This window comes from Leuciscus leuciscus (genome assembly GCF_965113295.1).
Source record: "Leuciscus leuciscus genome assembly, chromosome: 15".
In the NCBI taxonomy this organism is placed as follows: domain Eukaryota; kingdom Metazoa; phylum Chordata; class Actinopteri; order Cypriniformes; family Leuciscidae; genus Leuciscus; species Leuciscus leuciscus.
The window spans coordinates 25,881,234-25,899,736 of NC_138739.1; the positions used below are offsets into that span (position 1 = coordinate 25,881,234).

Consider the following 18,503-nt stretch of genomic DNA (forward strand, 5'->3'; position numbering starts at 1 on the left):
TGATCCGCGGCTGTATACCACAAACACAACATTTATTATTCATTCTTTTTTAAATAAAAAAAACAGAAGTTGTAATCGAAATTTTTGTTTTCAGCATTGTGATTCTCTTTGTATATTCACGTTTAAACTCAGAAAGATCATGAATTGAGAGTTAAACATGTTGGCTAGGTTCTTTATTCGGTTGTTAAGTCGTGACGTAACCACTCTCCGATAATACTCTTTCCGGGTCCAAAGTCCAGGTCCTCTCTACCTACCTACCGCTTTCGCGAGTGTTTTGGTTATTATTGAGTGTTTTTACAATGCCGCAGTGCTGTGTCCCGTGTCCCGAGCTAACTCACTTCAACCTCGTAAATCTTCTTTTTCATTGATGCCTGGACTCTACCCTTAATTATGCCACCTGAGTGATGAGCTACACTAACCACTCTGTTGGTGTTAAAGGAATTTAAACCCTTTTTGACCGCCAAGGGTGCCGCACTAAGAAGGACGTGATCGTAAATAAATGTACAGGTTCCACCATTGTTATTTCTGGACGAGAGGAGCGCTTGGACCCGGAAAAGGCTAAACGTCACGCGTGACGTCAGACTTAACAATGGACCGTCAAAATAAAGTGAACCCCAATTGATTACTTCTATAGGCTATAGATTTATTTGGCAAAACAAGTGTGGATTTTTAATATTGTGTGAGTGAGACGGTAATGATGTGTGAAGGTAATGATACTTTTGTTTAGTTTAAATATGTCTTGGATTTGCTAACACAACATCTTTTCAGTCAATTAGGCTCATAGTCAATTAAGTGTGAATTTATGGGGGGCGTTTTTTAATACACATTTGGTAATGACACTCTAAATTTGTAATAAAGCTACTCTCAGATTATGTAAAATCCTAATGACATTTTAGGCTTTAATTCTACTACATTGACAGATTTGTGTTCCTGCCACATCTCATATCATTCTTAACGTCAGAGGATTCAAATTTGAATTATGTATGAAAATGCTTCACATAATGACAGCATTTATTCAAAAAAATGTATATGTTGAAAAAATCTTAGACAAACACAAACTGACTGATATTATTTTTAAAGTTATTTCTACAGTAGAATTTTCTCAGTAAATATCTACAATGAATGTCCTGTCATAATAAATGACAGAAATTGTTATAAAAAAATTATGTTGAAAAAAATATTAATAATGTTCATACACTTTGAGTAATCAAAATTATGATCAATAAATTGACAACATATGTTTTTTCATTGCTTTAACTCAAATCAAAATAAGTTAAGCAATTTTCGACTTTTTTTGTAAGTTATACAAGTCAACTCATTTTTTAAGTTAGTTTAATGTAATTTAAGTTGAAATGACTTAAACATCCAAGTTGATTGTACTTAAAACTTTAAGGCAGCAATTTCTTTATAGTATATTACAACATTACTAGAACATATACTTTTTAAACTGTTGAATTTCTTCAGTGAATTTCTACAATGAATTTCCATTCATAAAAATATCAGATATTGCTATTATTATAATTTTTTTTAAATACTAATAATATTCACATTAGACACAAACTCTAAATTACTGAAACATATCATTTTCTAACTTCTTTTTACAGTAGAATTTTCTCATTTTAACAACATGTTTCTAAATTTAGTATAGACCAGAAGTTAAAAAGTCTGGATGAGCCCAATTTAGAAAAAAACTTTTTTTTATTTTTTTTTTACCTTGCGACACTATTAAAAAAGAGAAAAGCAATTAAAAAGCTATTATATTCTTTAAAACTAAAATGATACATTTAGGCATTTTAAGCATTTTTTTAGGGGACAGAATAATGCAGCAGCCACATATATGATGTAACATAAAATACAATTAAAACATCAATTAATTTAGCAAATATATATATAATCAAATTGCACAACAGCAATGATGTCACCATTATTACGGATTTGGAAAAAAACAACAATATTATTTACTCAAAAATGTCCACAAGACTGTCGGGTATTCGACACTAAATAACAGAACAAAACAAAGATGGCATAAACCTACTTAAATAAAACAGATGAACAACACAAATTCTTCTAAAAGCATCTATGTTCTTGTTTTCCCTCTCAATGCAGCATAAATACAAATAAAATCTGTAAAACTGAGGCTCACCGCCCTTAACTCGATTCATTGTGTATAAATGTGATGAGCAAAGCTATTTTAATATTCAACTCCCTGCACAGTTCCTCTTAAATATGTCTCTTAAGCACACGAGAATTTAGCACGCCGGCAGCTGTCTCTTGTGAATCATTGATTGTGGATTGCTTGACATTTCTGGGGTGTCACGGGGGAGAAGAGGCCACTGCCAAAACAGCAATATTGATCTCCATCCAGCTCCAAAAAGGGCCACGAAAGTCTTGGCCTGTAGTTCATGTGCCTCCTTAACTTTCAATTTCCTTTTAAATGATCACCCGGGTGGGGGTTTTCGAGAGTTTTTTGGAGAAAGGAAGTGTATACACAGGTTTCCCCCCAAGGCTTGTCCCAGCAGACCTCTGTTCCACTTTCATAATCCCAGTAAAAAGAGAATATGTAATTCAACAAATAGGAGAATTGTTTAAAAATATCCTCTTAGTGTCTCTCGCTCTTCCTCTCAGGGCCTCCGGATCTCCAGAGATGTTTAAAAGTATCTAGGCAGCAAAAGTCAAGATGGAACCTGGAAGATATTTAGGGTGATGTAACCTCATTAATTCAGCATTTTTTCTTATTGATTTAGACTTTCAACCACAGCCGCCCTCCAGCACGACAGTATATTAGTGTGTCTTTCTTTGCTTAAAGGTGCAGTCTGTAAGAATGACAGCTAGTGGTCGAAATAGGTACTGCAGTCCAAATTCAAAATATCGGAGATCGTTGTTTCCCCGCCCCCTCCTCCTCATGCTCGACCCTCACACGGGTTGCCAGTTTGAGGATACGTAACAGGAACGAGCGCAATTGACAACGAAAGCCGAGGACGCTTATTTGTAAGTTAATTAGTTGATTTATCCGCATTGATAATATGCTTTCGTTCATAGAGATTTTTAGATGGATACCGAGGCTTTTTAGGTTGGGTAGAATCTGCTTTCTCTGACCCTGTTTGTTTGCTGGCTGTAATACGCTGTGTTTCCTGCCAACTGGCATTCCAGGGTGTTGAAATACTATTGGGTGAACTGCTGTGGGTGAGATCACACAGACCGAAACAAAAACAGACATTCCAACACGATACGCACATTTCAAAGTTAAATAACTGGCTGTAGAAGTGTTTGTCAGAGAAACGTGTATGTGAACTCAGCATGTTTCCTAAGTATCTGCAAACATATGCTATTTGTATGCTTTAGTGAAAAAGTTACATAGAGCACCTTTAAAGGTAGGGTACATTTCAGAGAGGCTAGCAATAGCAAGCTAGCTTTGAAATCATAAGGTCCCACCCTGCCTTCATAGCGTCTCCAAAGCCACGCCTCCTTCAAAACACATGAACGCAACACAGTAGAGTTTGCAAAGCGCCACGAGACGAGAGACGGCGTTAAACTACCTCATGTCTCAAAGTATAACATTACAATAATAATGAACGTAAACAACTTAAAGAGCTCTAATGGAAACACATGACTGCTGCAGATTCATTTCGCCATTGATAGTGTTGCCATTGAAAAGCAGGATGTGAACAGCTTTGGATTTCTTTGATTATTTACAATTACCTGTGAAAAATAATCAGACTTGGCAGATACAATCTCAGCCTTATATTCTAGTAAGTGGTCTTTCCAGGCCTTGTGATGAACAGTCAAAAGCCAGACATACGCCACCCTACGCTCCGAATATGTCTTCATAGTACGCAGGTCTTCATTATACCAAGGAGCAGAACGTACAAAGGAAACAGATTGTGATTTTAAAGGAGCAAATGAGTCCTGGCCAGTCAAGAGAACAGAAAGTAACATAGAAGCGTTGTCCTCCAGTGCATCAGATGCAGAAAAACAACTTAAGCAAGAGTCAATAAAATCAGTGAAATTAGAGGGCTCAATAGATCTCCATTTGCGATAATTAATGACGCAAGAGCAGGAAATGCTTATGTCTGGCAGTTCAATATTAAAAAAGATAGCAGATGATCAGACAGCCCTAAATCAGAGGTGGACAACTGAGACACAAATGAACCATTAGAAAACACAAGGTCTATGGTGTGGCCTTTGTTACGTGTAAGACAGTTCACGAGCTGCTTCAAATCAATGCACTCCAATGAAGGTCTTTTGTTATTGTAAAGTCTTCTATTTCCATGTGGATTTTAAAATCCCCCAGGATAAGAGTTCTCTCAAATTTGAGACACAACAAAGACAGCAAATCTGCAAATTCTGATAAACAGTCTTTTATTTGTCTTTGGAGGCCTGTAAACTGTAGCTATGGGAGTAGGTGGGGCGCAAGAGACACTCAGAACACGACATTATAATGAGTTAAACTGAGGAATAGCCACGGGAATACCAGGAGGTCGCGGGAGATCAAATAACTCGTATCCGGTGTGGTGAAGTGTTGAGTCCCACTCCCAGCGAAGTGATGAGTCCCGGCTTAGGACCCCAGTAGTATGCCTGATCTAAAGCTGTTCTTGCGATTCTTAATGTAATCAAACTTTAATTCATGTAATAATCTTTTATTTTTATCCTGATTATTTATATAGTTAAAGTGAAAGAAATTACATGTTTGGGTGTGTTTTGCGACATTGTTAATTGTTATTAAGCAATAAGGCATAATAAATCGAAAAATAAATTAGAAAAACGTTATCTCTAATCATTTCGGATAGCTGTATGCTATGCTACTATCTAAGCTAAAAATTCTTTTTTTTAAAAACACTGAGGCCGTGTGTCCACCAAAGTGTTTTTAGCCAGCTGAAAACGCCTAGCTGTGGGCGCTTGAGAGCGTTTTGCCAGCGTTGCGTTTTTTTCATTTGAGACGCTTTGCTTGTTATGATACGGAATATCCACAAAAGGTGTTCTCATTCCAGATAGTATCTCATTTCACACATATTTTGTTTCTGTGTTGATTCTATATTAAAATGTCAATACAATTTAATGTATTTTCTCTGGCTCTTGTTTTAAATGATTTTGTTCTGTTATTATGCTGGTTGTTGTCATCTGATGACGTAGTACAAGCAGAATGTGGCGGTTGGTTGGTGTGGTATTAGTCCCGCCCCTCCTCCACTGTGATTGGACGGTTGGGTAAAAAGTGACAGTGATGAGCGCTGTGTTTTACCCAAAGTTGAACATTCTTCAACTCTCGGCGACCTGTAAAAAATGGCGAACGCTCAGCGCTTCAGCGTGAAAAAGACTCTCAGCGCCTCGTTACGCTCATGGCGTTTTAAAAACGCGGCGCTCCCATTGAAAACAATTGAAAAAACACGTCAGCCGCGTGAAAAAAAGCTTTGGTGGACACACGGCCTAAGAACGAGAAATGTTTAATTTCACAATCTATAGCTTCGGTTATATACTAGTATATGAAACATAAGTTAAAATATATTAATGGTCGTTATAACGTAGTTCAAACGACTTATATAATTAAGTGATATCTGATTTGTAACCAGGCACTAAAGCGATTACCCATAAAACGTGCTTGGAACCAATCGGATTGCTTGGGTCCTAAACTGGGACCCATCACTTCACCGGCGGGAGTAAGTTCATTAAAAAGAATACCTACGTGCCATGTTTCAGTTAAGCACACATGGTCCAGTTTTTCTTCTGCAAGGCCATGTGTCCCCCAAAGCGTTTTTAGACAGCTGAAAACGCTAGGCGCTCTGCTGAAAACACCAAGCTGTGGGCGCTTGTGTTGTTTTTACATGAATATAGTATATAAAAACATTAAAAATGCATTTGTATTGCACAAATGCAAAATATTAGTTTTTTAATAATTATACATAAATCAAATATGTACTGTATATCAAATTACAATATATAATGTACAATACAAATTATAATGTATACAATATAATAAATAAATATGTATTGTAGTGATTTTACTTTTGCCAATTATGACGCCATTTATGCGAATACTTATTTCTCTGAATAAGTTTGAAATGGATGTGTGTAGTTTACATCAGTTTTTAAGGTTTCCAAACATAGTTATGAATGGATTTGGATGGATCATTGTGGCCTTCCTTTGTTTCAGCCACTGCTCATTCATTTTTATGGCGGTTGGCTCAAACCTTATGGTTTAATCTCATGATGGGTGCAGGGCAGAAACTGCATGTGGACCAATGAGAAGTCCTGTCCTTCCTGTAAAGGGGGGGTTGATTATGATTTCACTTTTCTAGCTTTAGTTAGTGTGTAATGTTGCTGTTTGAGCATAAACAACATCTGCAAAGTTATAACGCTCAAAGTTCAAAGCAAAGGGAGATATGTGCTTTTAAAGAAATTGCTTTTTAAGCACTACAACAAACGGCTGGTAGGGAGTACACAATATTCCTCCCGGGTTAGTGACATCACTAACCCTAAAATTTACATAAACCCCGCCCCTGAACATGATTTACAGATTATCAAGACAGAATATGCTAATCAATGACTAGAAGAGAACTACACGTAAGATACATAAATTCATCAACTAAACATTCAGAAATGTTGTCTACATGTTGTCACTTCTTCTTAAGTCTCTCAATCTTTCTGACTCCGGTTTGAACATAAAAGGCTAAAAGTTTTAGACATTTTCAGTGCATGTCCGTGTGAGGTGATCGAAGCTGCTAAGGACAAGAGCTCTTGAAGCTCCGCACCCTGTGCTGGGAGCAGCAGCTCATTTGCATTTAAAGGGACAGACACAAAACAAGGTGTTTTTGCTCACCCTCAAAAAGGCAACTTTAACATGCTATATAAAATATCTGTGGGGTATTTTGAGCTAAAACTTCACATACACTCTCTGGGATCTGGAAAATCTCTGACATCAGAGATTTATTTTACATCTTGTGAAAAGGACATTATACAACCCCTTTAAGGTGTCTGTCAGTTGTCCTAGCATCCTTAGCTGATAGCGTGGGACAGTTTGTTTGTGTTAGTGCAGCAAGATCCAATCAAAATGTAGCAAACTTTTGTCCACTGTTACAGACAGAGAAGGGCCCGGCCATAAACTGGGCCCTGGAATGTGCTGTTCACTACAGTATTATGTGTAAAATGTATGCTATTTTTGGTTAAAATAAAATAAAAATAACCTCTTTCAATGCTTTTTACTGTCTATTTCATTCATATCACACACATTTCTAATTCTGCTTCTTTTTATCACTTTGAAAATGGATTATGTACTAATCTAATGTGATTAAGGGGATGAATATGAAGAGAATGGCAAGTTGGAAAACCACAGATGGTCTTCCACAGACGAGAGATGACAGACTGATCAAAGGAACCACAGCGGTACGTTTGTTGATGTGCTAAAAGCCAGTGACGAGTTGGTGTATGCAGCTGCTCATCCTGTACTATGAAGACAATACACACTATAAAAACATAATATTTATTTAAATGAGCTCTGCAATTGGCAAACTGTCAGGATTAATGAGCAAGGGCTATTTATTTGCCAAATTCTGACAGGAAAAAATAACTTAAAAATAACGATTTTACTACGTTACAATGTTTTTTTCAGTTTTGCCGAAAGGCAAGTGACCTCAACTGTGATTTCCTCTGATCTCATAAAAGGCTTGCCAGGAATATTTCTTCCAGCACACACTGAATTTCAAAAGAATATATCATGCATATTATTTTTTAAAAGATAATTATGCAGCCTGTCATAAGTACAAACGCTTTCTCATCACTTTATCCTCTCAGATTCGGCGCATTTGAGGACTGTACCGTGTGGAAACCGCACAATACTCCAGGTAACAATTGCTTCAATTAATGCTTCATGACATCTTTTATCCCAGGCATTGAGCGCTCACCATTTCTCATCCAGCAATATTTATGAGTGCATTTCCAAATTTTACTGAAGCATTTCGGAAACCCATTCATTTTGTAATAGAAATGTCAAGTGCAATTGTTTTGAGTTGAAAATCTCATTGACGTCGGCCAAAATGGCATGTAACTTGGCAGAAAAACTCTTCTTCTAAATTATTTTATTTTATTTATATGATTATGTAGCTTATTAATGCACTTTTGATTAGTTTGTGGCCTTTGTGATAATGTTCCATTTTGGTTTTCAAAACCCACTTGGAGATACTCAAATTCAACAGATTCAAGCACATTTCAACTTCAGATCTCTTTATTTGGGAGTCAATATACCAAAATAAAGAACACAATAAATATACCTGTTTACAAGTTTATTTGATATTTATATATAGGTTATGAGACGTATATGAGGGCAAAGCTTAGCAATATAAATAGAGAAATGTGTTGACTTATGTTAAAGATAGAACGATAGATAGTTAGAACGATAGAACGATAGATAGAACGATGGATGGATAGATGGATAGAACGATAGATGGATAGATGGATGATAGATAGAACAACATAGATAGATAGATAGATAGATAGATAGATAGATAGATAGATAGATAGATAGATAGATAGATAGATAGATAGATAGATAGATAGATAGATAGATAGATAGATAGATAGATAGATAGATAGATGGAATGATAGATAGAACAACAGACATTCAGACAGATGTACAGATGGATAGATGGATAGAACAATAGATAGATAGAACGATAGAACGATAGATAGAACTATAGATAGAACGATAGGTGGATAAATGGATAGATAGAACAACATACATTCAGATAGATAGACAGATGGATAGATGATAGAACGATAGATGATAGAACGATAGAACAATAGAACAATAGATAGATAGATAGATAGATAGATAGATAGATAGATAGATAGATAGATAGATAGATAGATAGATAGATAGATAGATAGACAAACGAGATATATATATATATATATAATATTATACTATTTTAAAATATATGTAAATTATTATATACAATGAAATACATATTCAAGTTGTATTAGTTTAGATGAATGAAATAATTAAATGGTGAAATGTGTTGTTGTTGATGGACTCACATATCGCTGGTGTTTCATCTGAGCCGTCGGGACAGTCAAGTTCCCCGTCACAAAGCCAGCTCTCGGAAACACAGCTGCGCCCGTCGCCACAAACAAATTCCTCGACGTCACATGCTTGAGGAAGAGTGGAGAGATGACGTGGGGAGAGAATGAAAAATGAGAGGTCATGAATAAGATGTTATAGTATGTTTCTCAAGTTTGTGTTGAGTATTAATGCTGAATGTGGGTTGACAGTAAAATGACAGATATGGTGTATGTGAATGAGTGGTACTCTACAGTTTTAACTTCACAACCATATTCAACCATATACCAAACTATTTAAATAGCTGTAAAACCCAAAGAACTTTAATTCCTCAATCCCTCCCTGTTCTGAACGATGTCTGAAACTTCATTTGTTTGCACTTCTCATATTGCCTCTTCAAGATGAATCGCTTGTTGTATTCCGTCGCCTTGGATAAAAGCTTCAGCCATGTGAATATATGCAAAAATAAATAAATAATAGCTCCAGATACCAATTCTGAATACATTTCCTCAGCTTTAAGTGAGTGCGGTCTTATCGTCTGCTCTCCTCTCTCACTAGTTCAAAGAGAACACATGTTCTTTCATTCACCCAAATGCTTAAAAACCAATAGCCTCAAGTAGCAAGCAATCTTCTAAAAAGTGCAAGGTTTTTTTTTATTATTATTATTGTTCACGATGCATTAGTGCTTCATAAATAACCAAATAACACATGTACTGCATGAGACGCTTCACATCAGCCTAAACCCAAACAATCCATTTGAATTACTTTCTGGCCTTATTTGCATTGCTGTAAACAATCCCAGAGAGAAGCAGCAGGGACGGACCCAACAAAGTGTAGAGATGGATTTCGTGCACCTGACGGTTGAAAGCAGTTGAAAAGGAGCGCAGGAGAAGCTAGGGGCCTTTCAAGCTCGGAAAAATAAGCGCATTTCAGAAGGCTGTGAAGATGGGATGGTAATAGAGGAGCGTTTGCGGCCCTCCTGCTGAGTGGATGGGCAGGACAGTTTGATGCGTGAAAGCAGCGTGCGTTGCGATTACAACGAGTTTCAAATCACTCCGGCGGAGATGACAAGGAAAGCTCACAGTTGAGACTGTGAAGTTCAAAAGGAAACGTCCTGTTCGTTTGGCCCCGAGCGCTGATGTATACGGAAACATGTTTTTGGACTCGCGCTCTGGTAATGCGAAGAGTCAAAGCCAATTTACTGAAACGGCGAACAGCCTTTAAACTGAAAACCTGTAAACGGTCTGTTTATGGTAAAAAGCAGCAAAACGAGTGTTTTGTTCAACAGCATCTGCTCTATAGCATGTTTTAAAGTCCCCATGTAGTCAATAATTGTATTCCTTAAAACTCACTCCATGCCTTAATACAGCTTGAATGTAACTCTACACCCTTGCCTCATTTAGCATATGCGGTCCCGTGAATATGCAAATGAGCCCCGCCTCCACTCACTCACTCACTCACTCACACCAGCTCAGAGATCCACTCGTTGACCTGATTGGTTACAAGGTAGTTTGTGACGTCAGAAACACTGCGTTTTTGAGACTGTCTTTGGTTTCGTTGCAGTTTTAAGGAGAAAATACTCAGCAATGGTGTTGACTTATGAATTTACACATGGTTTGTCTTAAAGCATATAAAAAACACCACATATAAACAACATTAAAAGCTTGATTTTCACCACAGGGGGACTTGCAGAAGGAAAAGCACATTTAAAGTGTTTTAACTACTGTATGTGATTCACTGGCAGTGACATGGATATACACTTTTTATATACACAGTGAATAAAAAAGGTGCTGCCTTAAATTTTTAAGTACAATCAAGTTGGATGTTTAAGTCATTTCAACTTAAATTACATTAAATTGACTTAAAAAATAGTTGAATCTTGTATAACAAAGTTGAAAATTGCTTAACTTGTAAAACATATGTTGTCTTAACTTATTGAAAAATGTTGCTGCCCTACATTTTGAAGTACACTCAACTTGGATGTTTAAGTCATTTCAACTTAAATTACCTTAAAGGTGCATTAAGCAACTTTTTCATGTTAAAAATACCCGTTTTCTAACCCATACATGCTTAAACAATTGCCTGATGGGCTGAATGAGCCCTTCTCTGATCACTGAGATTGTCTCTATAATCCTGTAAAGTAAAATAAATAAGAGGGATTCGGGCCGGAATTTGAGACTGGGCGTGACGTCATGCGCGTTCACGGCACGCTCACCTGGCTGTCTGGCAGGTTTGTGTATTCGCCGCCATTCTCCGTAGAAGATGGATTCTAAGAGACCGGCTTGTAGTTCATTTCAAACACCAACGCAAACTCCACGTAAGATAAAAAAAGGAAAACTTTTGTCCGTGAGCGTGCACACTTCTGGCTGCAGTTTCGCTTGCCGCCAGAGGGGGCATAGTTCTGCAAAAACTCAGAGACTTGCGCAATGCACCTTTAAACTGACTTTCAAAAAATGAGTTGAATATTGTAAAAATAGTTGAAAATTGCTCAATTTACTTTGATGAGTTAAAGCAATGTAAAAACATATGTTGTCATAACTTATTAATCACATACCTTTTTTTACAGTGTAGTTGCCGAAAGAAGTCAGAGCCATTCTGCAGATTTGAGCTGACAGATTTCATAGAAAATCATGTAGTGTATGATGGTCACAGATTCCGATCTTTTTAGCTTCAAAGTTTGATTCCATTCCATGCTTTCATGTTTTGAATGAAAACAATCTGTTGTATTCACATTGAAAATCACAGTCATAGCTGCCATACGCATGTAAAAGACACATAATGAATCCGACCCATAATCCTCTATCACAGATCATAATGCTATTCATGTCTGAGTAAGAGATAAAGATGCATTAATACTGAAGTAAAAGGGAAAAAATCAATGCAAACATTAAAGACGAGGCCTTCATTTCTCCTCCCAACCTCTTCCCTTTTTCTCTTCGCAATGGCAGATTATAAAGATATTTTCTCACATAACACAAACCAGACCCTCTTACCTTAAACACAAGCTAACACACACACATAGAGAGAGAGAGAGAGAGAGAGAGAGAGAGAGATGTGGGCACAAACTCCTCACTAAGAAAACATGAATAATTCATCAGCTTATCTTAAAATTCAGTGTGGCTTTCTCACACATTATGCCTAATGTGGTTCTGTTCACAGCCCTCCGCCACTCCGTGCCTGCTTGTTTTGTACCTGGGAAAATACTGCATGCTGAACGCATCCTGACAGCTGCTTTGGAAATATATTTTATGGGAACGTGTGAAATATGGACGCATAAGGATATAAAACCAGCTCCAATGATGAACATTCACACCGGCAGTGTTTTGGCAGGTATTATGATGAGAATCTCGGCACGACTCAATTGTGTGTCAATAAATCGAGAGCGATTCTAGGTTGGATAAAGCGATGAAGTTCTCAAACGACGTTCTGACGCAGAGTAGGCCTGTTCTGACATGCTAAGAATTCGGATCATTCACACATAGCACATTTATTGGACAAAGTATCATGGGAACATGGGATCCAGACTGAATCGACTTTTCAGTGCTTGTCCTATAAAGAAAGCTCCTCCGTAGGGTGGGCGTCCTTGTGAATCGAATGCTATTGACCCATGACCAGGCATACGGAGGAAGTTCTTCATCGCTGCATGTGCCAAGACTAACTGTCTTAAAGACTATTAGCTGCTCCCCTCGTTTTGGTTTCCTTCTACTTATTTTCAACATGAATTGACTATTTCCTTTACTACGCACACACACACATGTATATATATTATTACATTACCTCTTTACTTGGAATACATTTTCTTTACGTATTATTAATTTAAAATATTAATTATTATTTATCTTTTATGACACCTTAAGGAACTTTTAACTACATTTGGTCAAAAAATAAATAAATAATCACATACAAGGAGATTTAAATAAGTGTAACACCCAAAGAACTCCAGTTTCTGAAAGGACTTGTAGTAATGAACTATGACCCAAGAGTTCCAAAAACAAACAAAAAAATGATATTAAATATTGGAATATTAAACAAAATGATTAATTAAATAATCCATAACAACACTTATTTAATATTGTAAAGTCAAGTTCTATATTAAAACAACACCACACTGTATCATTCATGCCTGGCCAGCAGTTGGCGATGTCACTTTGTAAAGAAACATGAACACGTAAATTGCATGTGCATGACGTCACCATTTTCGCAAATTTGCAGTTTTGTTGTTTACACGGAGATAATAGACAACAAAACTGAGAATTTGTGAAAATACCGTGGTATCATTTTCAAAAACTTGCACTTTAAATACCATTTTCAAAACGTTGTGTTTTCACGCCCCCGTTAAAATGAAGGTCAAAACGCATTGAAAGTTTTGTTTTTAGTTGAAAACGATGTCCTGTAAATGTCCCCTAAAACACTTCTGATTGGCTATTGCATTCAAGAAATCAACAGATACGTTCGTGATTGGCTACATTGTCAAATGCTACAAAAACACTTTGTAAATAGAAATCTTTGAGTTCTCTATATAGTGCACAAAAACAGATCATACACACTGGAGCATTTGCCAAATATGTTTCACAGTTCCAATGTGCTATTATTACGAAGAAAACGGATCCCAGACCAGCAGTTATGCACAGATTTTCCCTCTAAAAGCAATCAGAAGCAGCATGAGACATCTACATGTTCCCTAATGTCATCTTTTTTGATGCCACATTTCATACTGCACAGTAGCCTAAAGGCATCTTTTTTTGGTTCATCTACGCAGCTGTGAAACATTCTTCAGGATAATCTTCTACCGTTTTTTAAACAAGGTGAATGTGAGTGACATTTAATGAGCGCAGGCATATCTCATCCAAATCTGGATATTTAATTACACGCCGCTGTTCCATCTACCTGCCCTCACGCTCTAAACATTAACTCCGTCTCCCGCCGTACGAGATCAGCGTCGCCCGTTAGCTTCATCAGCGTGAGTGCAGATGATGAACAGCTCCAGCCATTGTGCCAAAGAGATGTTTGCAATTTCTCTCTTGCGTGATTAATCAATCCTAACGTGCACAAGCTCGTTCAATTACGCCACGTGCGTGGGGCCCATATTGATCGTTTTATTAGGCTCTCTGCCAGCTCTTAATTATGAAATATCATTCGCGGTTGCCATAGAGATGTGACACGGTAATGAGGAACGAGTCTTGTGCAACCAAACTTCTGACAGGAAAAATCTAATTATTTAAGCTGACTTTAAAAACAGGGCAGGAGTTCCCTATTGGACACCAAAGCATGTCTGCGACGTTAATAAGCGACGGTACTATGAACTCCACATAAACCTAAAAACAAAGTTTTGTTTGTAATCTGATAAATGGCTAATTCAATTTTAGACAAAGGGGGGAAAACTAGGAAAATATATATATAAAAGTAAACAAAACCGAGATAAAGAGCATGTAGCCTAAAATACAAGCTGTTAGACATACATTTGGACCCAAAAGTGTGAAACCATATTGCAAATCAGGCATTTTTGTTATTTAAACCTGTAAATAAAAACGTTTCAGGACTTTTAAACAGGAATGCTTTGATAAAATAAATATTTAAAGCCAATAAGAACACGCCTCCTGTCTGTCATTGGTCATTTCAACAGATAGCCCCGCCCCAAATTCACAACATTGGTTGAATTTAACTTTAGCTTTTAACTACGTTTAAAAACCTCTGATAAATTCAAATAAAAAGAATAAATATAATTGAATGAATTGAATGAATGAATGAAGCTAAACATCACTGGTGGTCTCAGACTTCAGGATGCCACTATATGTGCAGTGGCCTAAAAAATTCACTGTTTGGATATTTAAATTCATCATTTGAAACCTAAAAAAAATATTTGTGCACAAATGTTCACATGTGAAAACAAATTTTTTAAAAGTTGTATTTTGGGGTGTCACTGCAATGCTAGTTCTGTTCAACCGATTTGAAAATGTTCTTGCCATCAGAAAGCTGTTTTTATGCTGTAAAGTGAAGGTGTATGCAAAAAAATATGATTTACATAAACGAACCCGTTACTTTGGAATTTCATGTCATCTCTGCATTTTCAGGGTCAATCAAGCTGTCTGCTCAACTGAAAGTCGTCATGAGCTTCACAAACACGCTCTTGCAATAGCCTGCAAGAGCTTTTAGCATCAAAAACGATGTGGAATGAGACGACGAGTCCTTGGACGCTCTTTTATCATTACAATCTACATCAGAGGGCATTCTGGGTTTGTGAAATGACAAGATCCAGCCTCACCAGCTGTTTCCATTCTATGAGCCGCCATTTTAAAGTCTGAAATGCTCTTCTCTTATCGCAGATGTCACCACAAAAACCTCTGGCAGAGGCTCCAAAAGAAAAAAAAAATTCCGTTTTGCATCCGTTGTTCTAAGATTTGATCCATTTAATCAGATATCTGAATTTCTTTTATCTTCACACAATCAGATTTGCAAATGAAACATCCTCTTTTTGCCCTTTCTTAGATAAGTACTTCCTGTGCCTTCCTGTTCGCTTTAATAAGTGCTTAACATTTGCGGATTCCGATTGGCTGAGCCTTTGTGAACTCAAGAGACCACCTCGCTTCAGTTTCCAAAACGTTTCTAAATCGTACGGTTTCATAATGGGGCTAGATTAGCATATCAGAGCAGCGCTTCACAGTATTTCACTCTCGCTGGGACATCCTGAGTGATTCAGCTGGAAGAGAAAACAATTATTTCATTTAATAACATGTTCATCTGGCCTTTTTACAATATTTTGGAAGAATACGATTTAAGCTAAGACATATTGTGAATAGTGTTGCTAAGTATTAAAGCTCATTGCAGCTGAGCTACGGAATGCGATCTCATAGCATGGTGTGTAAGATGAGGATTTTTTGTTGATTTACCATTTTCATACAAAATAGACAAGAAGAAGGGATGCAAGTCATTTCTTAAGACCAAAATATTGGGGGTTAAACTTGGGCCAGTAAGTAACCACCTTGCAACCACCTAGAACACCCTAGTAACCACTCAGCCACTCAAAATACATTAGAGACCACATAAAACACCTTAGAAACCCCTTAGCAACATGCTAAAAACAACATGGTAAATCCACACCTTATCAACCCCACAGCAACATGCTAAAAAAAACATGGTAAAACAAAACCTTGCCAAACGCTCATAGCTGTAAGCTATTACAGGTCAATTAGGCTCAAAGGGAATTATTAATTAATTTATAGGGAATCTTGAAAGAATCACTTATACGGCCGAGCAAATGACTCGTCCAGCGTTCATTTGAACCGGCCGTAACTATCAGCTCTGCAGTGGATATAAATATCCAAACTATAGTGAAACACTATTTATTAGCAATGTAACTTAGATCAGCAGTTTAAGACATTAACTCCGTAAGCACATAACACAAGAACAATTATCTTTAAAATACAAACAAGACTTTATTGATTATTCTAACACATACAACTAATATCTAACACAATAACACGAGCACACACACACACACACACATTCATACGAGTTGCAGAAAGAAATAGTGAGGAAAGAATGAGTTTTTAAGAGTGAGATGATGAAATCCCAAGTTTCTATATGCCTTATAAGTCTTATAAGACATGACCTGAACGAACCATCAATCATTAATTTAACCCTTTTGTCGTTTCTTAGGCGGGTTATTAACTTTATATCAAAGCACCAGTTCAGCTAAGAGTCTGGAGGCTACATCTTTGCTCCTTTGGGGATTCCTTTTGTCCTCGTAAAAGGGGGTGTCCCGGGTTTGTTGACTGGCTGGCGGTCTCCTGGTGTCTGGATAAATGTCTTGGGCTGCCAATCGCATGGTGTGCTGACGGATGGATGGAAAGTCTTTGAAGTTGGAAGCGGGCTTTGCAATCGAATGTTGACCGAAACGTTACAGCAAAACTTAGAACCGAGACTCTCAACGGAAAAGAAAAGAAACTAAGTAAGAGAAAGAAAAGTGAGACGAGAGTAGTTAGATGGCTTGAATGAAGCTGTTTAACCCATGTTTTTCTGAGCTTGATTTGGGTTGTTACATCTGCTCGTCTACATGGCTACTCCATCATCTGTAAAGCTACTCCATGGCTGCTCTAAGTATCTTCTAATGCATTCTGGAATCTTCTCATGCTTTGTTCGTGTCCTAAGATTTTAAACTCAAATGTTTGTCCGGCCTCCTGGATGAGTTCTGACCAATTAGGCAATGTCTTTATTTGAGAGGTGGCATTTTCTTCACCTCTCATCGTAAATCATGCGTTATCTGAGATCTCTTTACTCTCCAGCTCTAGCAGAGAGTGAAGAGGGTACAGTTTAGACATGATTCCTATTATAAGAATACAAAACATTTTACACAGATTTCCATCAAGCCATCTTCTGAATTAACAACATATGATCGTACTGATAGGAAAAAAGACACACTTTCATTCAAACATATAGCCTAACAGTTACACACATATTACATGACTTATATGTGATCTAAGCATAACAGACACATATAGGTTGTAGACACAATATAGAATTATGTAGTTGAACGCTGTTTGATTTTAAGTCCGTCAAGTATTGTTTTGGAATGATTTTATATATTTTTATATGTAAAGTCTCAGTCTCTGTGGTTTTAAGATTTTTCAACCCTGGGGTTGTTCAGAGATCCTTAAAGGTCCCGTTCTATGTGATCCCATGTTTCAAACTTTAGTTAGTGTGTAATGTTGTTGTTAGAGTATAAATAATATCTGTAAAATTATAAAGCTCAAAGTTCAATGCCAAGCGAGATATTTTATTTAACAGAAGTTGACTACAAAAAACGGCTGGATTGGACAACACCCCTCTACTTCCTTCTTTAATGATGTCACTAGAACCGTAACCTCCGCCCACAGGAACACAGGCGTATTGATGGCGAAATGTCAACAGACGTGGTTGATGTTTATCTATAATCGGATACCGCAAAAGTTTAATTTGAAGTTGTTAGCTTGCTCTGTCCTTTTCACCACGGACTGTTTTTCTAACCTGGAATAATATCAAGCAGACTTCTCTCAGCGTTTCATACTGACGAAGGGGGCAATTTCAACTATATTCCAGCAAGCGGTAAGTGATTTAATATGGAAGTAGTGATCACTCTTCACATCGTTCGTTTCTCTTAGTAGGATGAAAATAATCTTACTTAAACTGTGATTAATATACAGAAAGCGATCAAAGAACAATCCCTTTCCAATCGCCCAAGCTGCTGTCGGTGACACAGCGCGAGTTTATCTGGACTCTTGCCAAAACTCGTTATGAAATCAATGACGCTGTTACACTGCACAACGAAGCTCTTACTGTATTTATATAACGTTACCTCATGTTTGCATTGGTGAAATCATTAGTGAGTGCTGAAACTGCGTTGCAATGATAAGATCTTTTTTCACGCGATCAACAGGCTGTCATCTGCTCAATGCTCATCACTGCAACCTTTTATGTAATG

General features: G+C 37.1%; 1 protein-coding gene across 2 annotated transcripts in view; it reads right to left on the reverse strand.

Annotated features, from left to right (window-relative positions):
- The window catches only part of lrp1ba (low density lipoprotein receptor-related protein 1Ba), a 259,135-nt gene that overhangs the window by 212,244 nt on the left and 28,388 nt on the right, over positions 1 to 18,503 (reverse strand). The window contains exon 2 of one of the 2 annotated variants that reach the window (XM_082138204.1): positions 9,025 to 9,138. The exons of the other annotated variant lie outside the window; for it this stretch is intronic. Within the exon in view, the coding sequence (XP_081994330.1) occupies positions 9,025 to 9,138 (114 nt within the window). The remainder of the gene's footprint in view (positions 1 to 9,024; positions 9,139 to 18,503) is intronic. 2 annotated transcript variants of the gene reach the window in all.